This window comes from Primulina eburnea, chromosome 12 (genome assembly GCF_022965805.1).
Source record: "Primulina eburnea isolate SZY01 chromosome 12, ASM2296580v1, whole genome shotgun sequence".
Taxonomy (NCBI): Eukaryota; Viridiplantae; Streptophyta; class Magnoliopsida; order Lamiales; family Gesneriaceae; genus Primulina; species Primulina eburnea.
The window spans coordinates 33,836,851-33,848,183 of record NC_133112.1 but is presented as its reverse complement, the minus strand read 5'-3'; the positions used below and the strand labels follow the sequence as shown (position 1 = coordinate 33,848,183).

At 34.7% G+C, this 11,333-nt stretch overlaps 1 protein-coding gene across 1 annotated transcript; it reads left to right on the top strand.

Annotated features, from left to right (window-relative positions):
* Positions 1 to 4,291: 4,291 nt before the first annotated feature.
* Positions 4,292 to 10,869, top strand: LOC140808437 (phosphoglucomutase, chloroplastic). The gene is made up of 22 exons (XM_073165577.1): positions 4,292 to 4,666; positions 4,775 to 4,840; positions 4,930 to 4,974; positions 5,056 to 5,148; positions 5,236 to 5,288; positions 6,012 to 6,063; positions 6,159 to 6,227; positions 6,341 to 6,409; positions 7,000 to 7,122; positions 7,214 to 7,266; positions 7,656 to 7,734; positions 7,821 to 7,885; positions 7,978 to 8,045; positions 8,387 to 8,505; positions 8,594 to 8,668; positions 8,780 to 8,895; positions 9,587 to 9,728; positions 9,832 to 9,913; positions 9,989 to 10,035; positions 10,122 to 10,199; positions 10,293 to 10,398; positions 10,485 to 10,869. The coding sequence occupies exons 1-22, from the start codon at positions 4,427 to 4,429 to the stop codon at positions 10,550 to 10,552; spliced, it is 1,908 nt and encodes a 635-aa protein (XP_073021678.1). The 5' UTR covers positions 4,292 to 4,426; the 3' UTR covers positions 10,553 to 10,869.
* The last annotated feature ends 464 nt before the right edge of the window (positions 10,870 to 11,333 follow it).

The following is an 11,333-nucleotide window of genomic DNA, read 5'->3' as shown; positions in this document are numbered from 1 at the left end:
CTTAAAATCGACAATCATTCCCCGTCCTCAGTGGGCCCCTGAACACACATTCTTACCAACCCTCGCTTGGTTCATTCCCACAAATCTTAGCATCCCAAGCACCAATATTCGATTGCTCTTCTAACAGAGATAATTAATATACCCCCAACATATATATTACATCATATTGTGTATAGTATCATTTCACTAGTCATATTGTTTTGCATATTCGATTTTCTCGAATGTTACCAATTACTAATTGAATACCGAGGTTGATTGAATACCTGATTGAAGCCTTATAATAAAGGACAATGATCTGGATTTTTAGTTCATTGGACAATAGGACTTTAGTATGGAAAACGAGTCTAATGATGATCAACGAGTTATCAACTTGGGCATGTGACTCATTTGAACAACTCACATTGAACATTTCGGTTCGACGAATGATTTATTGTCACTTTTAAATTGTGAGAGCCCAATACCTAAATTTTGGGCCCAGCCCATTTCCATTTAATGATTTACCCAACCCATTTGATAAAATAGCTTAGCAGATCTCTCATTCTAGAAAGATCTTCTTTCTGCCTTGCATCCCGTTGCTTAATACTCTTCTCTCTGCAGCCATTGCGTCGTGCCGCCAGTATAAGTGAAGTATTAAGATTTTTTCCTGTTATCCAGCTTGTTTTCTGATTGTGAACAATATTTCCAACGACATTTCCGATGATCCACCTCCGCGAGATCACCATTGTGCATTCAAGCCTCGATTCTTGAGGTATTAATCTTGAAATTCCAGATTTTGAATGTGTTTATAGGCTGTCGAGAATTCGATTTTTAACCGCTACGATTTAAATTATTTTAGTCAGTTGGAATGCAGTATATTGAAGTTTATAGCGAATTTATATGGTAGGTTATGCTTATATTGGCGTGTAAGAATAATCAGTTGATGTTTTATTATTATTATGTGCCTTGAATGTTTATTCTGATGCATTCATGCATTAATTGTAGACATAACATATTGAGCCTTGACTCATTTGACAGAGATTTATGTTGATTCTGTTGAGATATATACCAAGTCATCAGAAGAACGAGTTAGTTAGGATTAGCCACATTCCCAGATGACAGCTAGGGACGAGCGACTTAGCTACTCGCATTCCCGATGCTATGTGCATGGACGAGCGGCGATTTGATGCTGCATTCCTGGCATGGGTGGCAACTGCTACTGTTGTTAATGCTATTCGTTTGGACTCTGTTTGGTATCCATTATTCTATTGTTACCATTCATGCATCGCATATCATTGCATTTACTTGGTATTATTACATGTCTTTTATATACATCGTAATTTTTCTGGTTTGCCGTACTAAGGTCTACCGCTGTTTTCTTTTTATGTTGTGGTTGTTTTTGATGTTATAGCAGGTAATTCCAGGAGATTTGAAGCGTCTGGTGGAACGTCATCGAGTGATACCCAGTAGTCATTCTGTTGGTGTCAAAGTTCCCAGATATCTATATATATTATACTAGTTTGTTACTTTTTCCAGGGAAGTGTCCTGTGTAGCTGTATTGTGATGTTTTTATGTTGTTTTGGATTATTTGTGATATGTCGTGTCTAGTCCTGACTTATGCGGCTGTAGGATATGGTTTGTTTGATTGTAAACTTGCTGTTATTTTCGAGTGTATATTAATGTTGTAGTGGACCTTGTGGTTTGAAATTTAGGGGATGTCATACTTACAGAGAGACCATGCTGAAATTTCTGTTGGCCCAAATAAACATTTTAAACTCGTTTCGCTGTTTACATTCATTAATCTTTCTTGTTTGGTCGATTGTACGGATCTTATGTGGATACATAGAGAAAAGTATCGCGCTGGCTCATTTAGCTCATGACATAAACTCTAAAATCCTAAACAATCCTTGCATTATAATTGACATTATGTTTCGTCACAACATTTTATCCTTATTACATGTCAATGAATATTGAAACCTTGCACTAATAAATCAATATTTTATTGTTATGAATATATAATCATATTTACTCCTCACTAAGTTATCAACTACTTAACATCTATTTTCCTTATTATTTAATGTAAATTCAGATACAAGGATACAAGAATCGTAACATGAAGGAAATTATGGAAATTCGAGTGTTAGCCTAACGAGACCGTGACATTATGATTTGCCTTCCATTACTGATCATAATGTCATATTAGTTTAATTTTGTTTATGTTCTTCGCACAACAAATCATTCGGATTTGTTCATTTTCAATTTAAGTCACAAGTTAAGAGTCTAGGGGTGGGTACGGTACGGTATACCGTACCGAATTACGGTACCGTATACCGTACCGAAAATATCGGTATGAAATTTTTTCATACCGATACCATGTGCGATATACCGAATTTTCGGTATGAAAAAAACTCATACCGGTAACGTACCGACACCGAAAATTTTGTCGGTATACCGACCGACATTTTTTTGGTATATAGAACTTAAATTTTAAAAAAAATAATAAAAAATTATTTTCGGTATACCGAAATATCGAAAAAAAATTATTTCATACCGATACCGATACCGAAAATTTCGGTACGGTGAAATTTTCGGTATACCTATTTTTTCGGTAAGTTCGGTATTTTTTTCGACACGATTTTTCGGTATTTCGGTATTTTTTCCCACGCCTAGCTAAGACAAACAATCTCTAATTATGTTTTTAACTCAATTTCATCCAAGAAAGTCGGGCAAGTGCAGAGTCGAGTCCGGTGCCGACTGATTTTCTTAACTGACCTTTATTGGATTTAGGAGTCGGGATTGTGAGTATCTAGGTTCATCATAGGACCGACTATAAACAAGTCGTTTGCAAGTTTTTTGAGCTGATTCGATAAATATTTGATTTGTATGTGAATTTAACGTATTTGAGTCAAATTGAACATGTTAGAACTTTTTCTGAACCGAACTCGAGTCAAAAGTATTTTTTTCAATAGTTCGCGAACCTTAATATTTTATTTGTATGTGAATTTAACGTATTTGAGTCAAATTGAACATGTTCGAACTTTTTCCGAACCGAACTCGAGTCAAAAGTATTTTTTTCGATAGTTCCTTAATATTTTATTTGTATGTGAATTTAACGTATTTGAGTCAAATTAAACATGTTCGAACTTTTTCTGAACCAGACTCGAGTTAAAAGTATTTTTTTCGATAGTTCTCGAACCTTAATATTTTATTACTATAATATAATTATATATTAAATATATACATTTCGAGCCACTAAGACGTTTCGAGATCTCGAACCTTCGTTCTCGAGGCTTACTATCTGAACAATAGCTCGAATAACTCGCGAATATGTTCGAAGATTTCGAGCGAACTCGAGAAAAAAATAAAAAAAAATCTGAACTTTGAATCGGACTCGAATTTGAATATACTTCATTCGAGTCAAATTAAAATTTTATAAATATTCGACTCAACTCAATTTGATTCAATTACATCATAAACCATCATAATCAGTGGAAAGTTCAAGATAATAGTCACACACTGTCGTATAAGGTAAATGGGTGGCATGAAGCTTGAAATGTCAAGTCACTCGTTTGTATGGTATCGGTCCCTAAATTAAAAATGAGATATCAATTCTTATTTAGTTAATTTTTTTATAAGTTAAAAAGATAAGTTTCTTATTGAATCTCAAAATTAAAATCTCATCCAAATTTGAAACAATGATATCAAATATGTAAAGCAAAAATTTGTGTGAGACGGTCTTATATGTCGTATTTTGTGAAACAGTTATCTTATTTGGACCATCCATGAAAAAATATTATTTTTTATGCTAAAAGTGTTATTTTTTATTGTGAATATCGATAGAGTAGACCCATCTCACAAATAAAAATTCGTGAGATTATCTCACAAGAGATCTATTCCATATATTTTACGTCATCGTCACATTTATTAAAATTTATGTATGTATACATGTCTATGGATCGACATATAAAATTGGGTCACACAACAATTTCAAAGGAGATTTATATATTTAATAATAATAATTGATAGTAAATAATTTTGACAAAAACTTGTGTGAGACGGTTTCACGGGTCGAATTTGTGAGACGGATCTTTATTTGGGTTATCCATGAAAAAATATAATTTTTTATGCTAAAAATATTACTTTTTATTGTGAATATGGGTAGGTTGACCCGTCTCACAGATTAGTATTTGTGAGACGATCTTACATGAGACCCACTCAAAAATTAAAGAAAGCAGAAGGATTCACGTGGACCGGCTGACAATAAAGCCTACAAAATTCAAAGATAAGTCATCCCTCGTACATGTGGCCGCCAGTTTCCCCAATACTCTCAAGCCACACAGACAAGCACATACTTACTCTATACTCTTGATTTCCTCCTAGATAATACAATACCGAAAAATAGATCTGTGAGAGTGGAGTTTCTTGATTCTTGGGACGATTTGCCTAAAACATGGCTCTGAATTCCATTACTTCAAGAACAACTTTCTTCTCCTCGAGAAATTTCAGGAGTTGTAGCACTAATGGTTCTACTCTCTCCAACCCCATTAAATCATTCACGTTTATCAATCCTACTCATCTTTTCTCCAATCTTTCGTTCAAGAGAAATTCACCTGCTTTCTCTACTGTCTTTGTTAAGGCCTCTTCCGCTTCTTCTCCTTCCACCGCCGTTGCTCAATGGGATGAGCTCAAGGTCGATTTTTGCATTTGCGTTGAATTTATGAAGTGGGATATTGATTTTATTGACGTTTGGTGGTTGGTGCTTTTTTTTTTTTTTGATTTTATGGGTATCTTTTTTCAGATTAAGAGTGTGCCCACCAAGCCATTTGAGGGTCAGAAGACTGGTACGAGTGGCCTAAGAAAAAAGGTATTTCCTTTTGGTTTGTTAACGAGGAGGCGTACCCCTGTGATCATGCTTGGTGATCTAAAATAATATTTAATTTGTTTTCCCTTTAGGTGAAGGTGTTCATGCAAGAAAACTATCTGGCTAATTGGATTCAGGTTTGATAATTTCTTGACAATGAGGCAGTGAATTAATGTTTTACGTATTTCTCTAACGAGGGAGTTGATTGTAAAATGAAGGCATTGTTTAATTCATTGCCACCAGAGGATTACAAGAATGGAGTTTTGGTTTTAGGGGGTGATGGTCGGTATTTTAATCGGGAGGCTGCACAGGTATCAAGGATACGAGTATATGCCACTTTCAGTTGTCCATTATTGTATTCATTTTCCAGCTTTTGAGTTGGTGAGCTTGAATTGCAGATAATTATTAAAATTGCCGCGGGTAATGGCGTTGGTAAAATCTTGGTTGGAAAGTGAGTTTCTCGTATCTCATTGCACCTAAATGTACTTGATTGTCCTTTAAGTTGTTTAGTCGACTAAGTCTTGATTTGAAAATTTGCTGGAGTTTTATTCTTAAGGATCATTTACGAGCCAGTGTTTGTTACTCTTGCTTGATGTTAAGATTGGTTTATTCTCTGTAGCTTATGCCATATAACATCCAAATTATGGACTACTTTATTGGAAGATTTAAAGATCATTTAAATGCGCTTAGATGTACTTGAATGAATTGTGTCACTATAGTTGTATAATTATCTAATTCTTGATTTGAAATTTCACTATGGTTTTATTCATAAAGATCATTTAAGATGTACTTGGATCATTATATTAGTTTCTCTTATTTAAACGCACTTAGATGTACTTGAAGGAATTGCGGTCTTGCAGTTTTTTAGTCATATAATTCTTGATTTGAAATTTCACTCTAGTTTTATTCTTAAAGATCATTTATAAATTATAAGCCAGTGTTTGTTACTGTTACTTGATGTCGAAATTGGTTTATTATCTGCATTTTAGTATTTTATACTGGCTTATAACATCCAAATGATTACTTTATTGGAAGACATAGGTGATTGAAAGCATGTTTTCTTTCTTGGTTATTCATGCACCACATTTCTGGTAGTATTGATTATTACATGTTTCATTTCATTAATGACTTGTTAACTGGACCATGCTACATGTACTTAAATTGTTGACTGCAGGGATGGGATCATGTCTACCCCAGCTGTTTCTGCCGTGATTAGGAAAAGAAAGGCAATTATCAGTCCTCTCTATTTTAACTAATAACTTTACGTTTTGTAAGTGCACTATCTATGGATCTTACAGTTTTTACTTATCTTACAATACAGGCTAATGGTGGTTTTGTAATGAGTGCAAGCCACAATCCAGGTGGTCCTGATTATGATTGGGGTATCAAGGTGTAGTATTATTATTAGAAATTTAAGCATTAACAGTTCTCATGTTTTAGAGTTGAAAATCTCATATTCAAATGGTTTCTTGTTTCTTTTTTTTTTTAATAAATATTTTGCAGTTCAATTATAGCAGTGGCCAACCAGCACCTGAGTCCATAACTGACAAGATCTATGGAAACACACTCTCTGTACGCTTCTGATCCCGTATTTCTTCTTTTGTAGAACTGTCTCATTTTAAGATTGTTTTAGTGGGATGTCCTTGTTTTTGTAAAGATGGTTTTGACAATCATGAATTGTTATTCTAATCCAATATTGTCTCACATCTATAAGTTTTTCGCATTTTTCATTTTTATGGCTTAAATTCGAAGATGAAGTGGTCATTTGTTAAACAAATTCCTTATAATCATAATGATCTTGAGATGAAAAATGTATGTATAAATATATAGAGTCCGTTGTTGTTTAAGAGGACTAAGAGATTCAATTACTTCACTTGCAACTTTCACTTTTAACCCGTTGCCTACATGCCCTTTATGCCCAGTCTTTCCGAAGAACATGTAGCACTTCTATAACCATCTCTGAATCACTGAAAGTATCTTCTCCTTTTCCATCTAAGATCTTCCCTGTCCAGCTGCACAAGAGAATATGTGAGATCATATTTGAGGTTGGGATTCAATAAAATTTAACAAGTCAATTTAATCCAAAAGGGTAAATTTGGACGTATTTATGTTGAATAAATTACCAGTTTGTCATCTGAATTTGACTTGCCTATCTCTTGCAGATCTCAGAAATAAAAATGGGAGACATTCCTGATGTTGATCTCTCTGTTCTTGGAGTAATGGACCGTGGAACTTTTAGCGTAGAGGTAGTTGATCCAGTATCTGATTATTTAGAACTTATGGAGGTGAGCTACCTGAAATATGGATATCTAAGTATTCGTAGAATAATCATGTTCTTCTCATATCACATTGACAGTATTCTGAGATATTCTGCAGAATGTATTTGATTTTGAACTTATTAGGAGTCTTCTTTCAAGGCCAGAATTCAGGTATATTAATTCTCCCCTTCATCGGTCCATAGTTTGGATGTACCTGATCCAATTTAATTGTATTAAAAAATTCCTACAATTACGCAGGCTGTAGATTCTGAGTTTCCATGGTAAATGATATGTGCGTACAATATTTAAAGAAGACTTTTCTGACACTCATTTTAAGGTTTATTTGATATGTTTTTCTCCATTAGAAAACTTCGATGTGATACCTTTTCTCCTTTTACTTCCTATCTCCATTCAATCGCCTCAAGATTTTGAAATGTTTCTTTTCTTTTGATTATTTCCACCACCGACTCCTATTATGTAGTTTTCTTTATGATAGAGCACAGATTGAATGATGTGTTGTAAATAAACAAACTAACCATGACTTCAAATCCTCAATCCAGGTTTACATTTGACGCCATGCATGCGGTTTCTGGTGCTTATGCCAAACCAATTTTCGTGGACAAGCTGGGAGCTAGCCTGGTACACAATGAATTTTGAATTTTTAACTCTCAATATTAAAAAATTTGCTCATGATTCTCTGATTTAAGTTACCTTTCATATTACAGGATTCGATTTCAAATGGAGTGCCATTAGAAGACTTCGGACACGGTCATCCAGATCCTAATCTTATGTAAGAAATGATGTTTTGGAATATATTATATATATGTAATATAACATTAAACAAAAGTATAACTGATCAGTAAGTTTCCCCCTCTCAAAAAGATATGCTAAGGATTTGGTCAACATAATGTACGCTGAGAATGGACCTGATTTTGGAGCTGCAAGTGATGGTATGTTTGTTTGCTTATTTCAAGCATTTCTCGTAAAGTTTGTGGTTCCTAAATTTGGAAAAGAAAAGAAAGGAAAATCCAAAGGGTAATTTTGGATTTTTCTCCTTTTCCATGTATATTTATGTAAGCAATAAATTAATTTTTTACGACTTTTTTAAAATATAAATGAAACTGTTCAGAGTTTTCCATATGATCTGGAAGTGAGATTATTTGTTATTTCAATATACTTCCAGTCTTTTTATCAAGTTTCATTTCAAAGAGGAATAGAACGCCAGTTTGCTAAAAATATCTTTTTAAGTAGAGAAAATATATCATGATATTTCATGGTTATGGTTTTTCAGGAGATGGTGATAGAAACATGATTCTTGGAAAAGGATTTTTTGTTACTCCATCAGATTCTGTTGCCGTCATTGCTGCCAACGCCCAAGAAACGATACCGTACTTCAAAAATGGCCCAAAGGTTTGGCCGTTTGGAATTTGCAAAAGGTTTTCCCTCTAATTATCTATTTCGGTGATGCGCACCACTACTGAGCTTCTGTGTTTTATAGGGATTGGCTCGTTCCATGCCAACAAGTGGTGCTCTAGATCGCGTGGCTCAGAAATTGTATCTTCCGTTTTACGAGGTTCAGCGCTTCCACGTTTACATCTAGTCGATTCTTGCTGAAATGTAGCGACATGAGTGGAATTCTTCTGTTATGATATTTGTGTGCTTACGAATAGGCTTTTGATTTCAGGTGCCCACTGGTTGGAAATTTTTTGGGAATCTAATGGATGCAGAGAAATTGTCAATTTGTGGAGAAGAAAGTTTCGGAACAGGTTCTGACCACATACGTGAGAAAGATGGGATATGGTACTGACATTCTCATCCACAATAATTTTTAGTTTGCAATTTTTTAATGTCGGAGTATGGTTTTCTGGAAATCCCATAATTGATCCCCAAAATTTTCTATTAGTAGGTGCTCATTGAAACCACTTAAAGATATATGAATAATGTTATAGTTTTTTTTTATATTTATGCATTTACAATCAAGTTGCAGATTTTCAATTGCACGGCAGTTCGAATGATTCACCCCTTGATAAAGAGGATCTAATAGTTGGTCTATTTTATTTATGGACATAAGATATGGGTTACAAACAGCTAGAAGTAGATATTGCTTGTTATTCTCACATTCTTTGGTCGGGCATTTTGAAAATTTTCCTTCTCTTTTTTCAAGGAGTTTTCAATGTGTGTTTTTGGAGTAAAATGATCGTAATTTTAAATAAAAATCTGGTGGCAGATCAAGGCCTGTTCTTAGGAATTACTTCGAGATGTTGAAGCAAACTTTGCTACTAGCTTCCGCTTACCTTCCATGCTACAGTTTATAATTATGGGAGATTTTGCGCCTGCCATCGTAGACCATAGTTCAGTATTTATGCCATGCTGTTGTTTAGAACTCACATCAAAATTGTGAAAACATTTCTCACTAAAGCCCGTTTGAGTCTTCTGTGTTGGCTTTATGTTTATTACCTTGATTTGCCACTGAAGTAGTGATCTCTGACAGGGCTGTTTTATCTTGGTTATCAATAATTGCGTCTCGAAACAAGGACAAGAAACCAGGGGAAAAGTTGATTTCTGTTTCTGATGTTGTTAATGAACATTGGGCCACTTATGGGAGGAATTTCTTTTCTAGATATGATTATGAGGTCAGTGTTTCCATGCTTAATTTTTTCAGCATAATTTTCATCTTTTGTTTAATCTCTATCTTACGTATTCCAAAGTGGCGCGCTGAAACCACTTACTGTTCAGGAATGTGAATCAGAGGGGGCCAACAAGATGATAGAATATCTTAGAGATGTAATTTCTAAAAGCAAGGCAGGTGATACATACGGTAAGTTTTGAGCCTTCAATTTTCCAAAACTGCTCAAGTATTTTAGATGATGTTGAAGGGGATTTATTATTGCAGGAAGCTACATCCTCGAATTTGCTGATGACTTCACCTACACTGATCCTGTAAGTTGAAGCTTCTTCTATGCTTAATTCTCTCATGTAATCATAGAACTATTAGCCAGTAACATGAAAGTTTTAAATTTCTTCAGGTTGATGGAAGTGTTGCTTCCAAGCAAGGCATTCGTTTTGTTTTCACCGATCGATCGAGGATCATATTTCGATTGTCGGTCTGTGTTCTTTCATTTCACTAGTTGCTCTGAATCACACTGCTAAGTTTGCTCTCCTTTCATGGGAAAATGTAACCAATATCTTAATTGTAGGGTACTGGTTCTGCTGGCGCTACTGTTCGAATATATATTGAACAATTTGAGCCAGACTCATCTAAACACAACGTTGATGCACAAATAGCTTTGAAACCTTTAATAGGTTTAATTTTTAACTTCAGATCCTTTCTATGAACCTCTTTGGGTTTTACTTGCAGTTTGTCAAGACTTGTCTGTTTCTTTTCTTAGATCTTGCGCTGTCTATATCGAAGCTGACAGAATTTACTGGAAGGGAGCAGCCAACAGTCATCACATAACAGTGAAGTTTTCAGTTCTTAATTTTTGTGATTGGAAGACTTTCATGGCATGACGACTTTGCCAGGCCCGCTTTCTATATATTGCTCGGAATGCTTTATATTACATCCTTCAGGTTAGTTTTATGTACAGCATGAAATATGTTTAAGGGATGATGGATGATCATAAATTATAGGTGGTAAGCAAAATTTATTTGTGAGAGAGATGTATAGAATAATGAACTCCAGTTTTGGAGAAGCGATTCTGTCGTTATAATAATCTTAAATTTTATGCTACAATTGTTGCTTTTAGGGAAGAGAAACGGGATTCGAGTTGTTGATGTTGTGTTCTTGAATCAATCATCTCTGGAGTACCAAAATTATTCATTATGTGGATTCACCAATCATTTACTAACAGCTAGATTTTCAATATCAATCGCTAGAAAATTCTTTCAAACTGCTATGGAGCAATTCCCTTAACATTCTTTTTGCGCTTACCCTGCCAATCTCCCGATTGCAGCAATCCTTGTTGGCACTAAAACCATACCATCCCATTTGATGTCCTCGAGGAGCCTTGTCTAAAAACGATTTCTAATTTGGCTTCACAATATAGTTCTTGTTTTCTTCACTGTCTATATGAGCCAAGATGGTATCACCATTAGCCTTCTTTTTCACCATGTCCAAATTATGAAGCGGTCTCGACCTATGTCAGGCAATTTCCTGAAGATTCACGTTCTGTTTGACCTTTAACTGGACCTCTTTTTACATCATGATGCCACTTTCATTTTCTTTACATCGATATCAA

Excerpts from the sequence above, each read along its gene's own strand:
- LOC140808437 (XM_073165577.1), top strand. The coding sequence starts at position 4,427 with ATGGCTCTGAATTCCATTACTTCAAGAACAACTTTCTTCTCCTCGAGA. Across the intron at positions 10,200-10,292 it reads GGATCATATTTCGATTGTCG|GGTACTGGTTCTGCTGGCGC; the intron begins GTCTGTGTTCTT and ends TCTTAATTGTAG. Across the intron at positions 10,399-10,484 it reads AGCTTTGAAACCTTTAATAG|ATCTTGCGCTGTCTATATCG; the intron begins GTTTAATTTTTA and ends TTCTTTTCTTAG.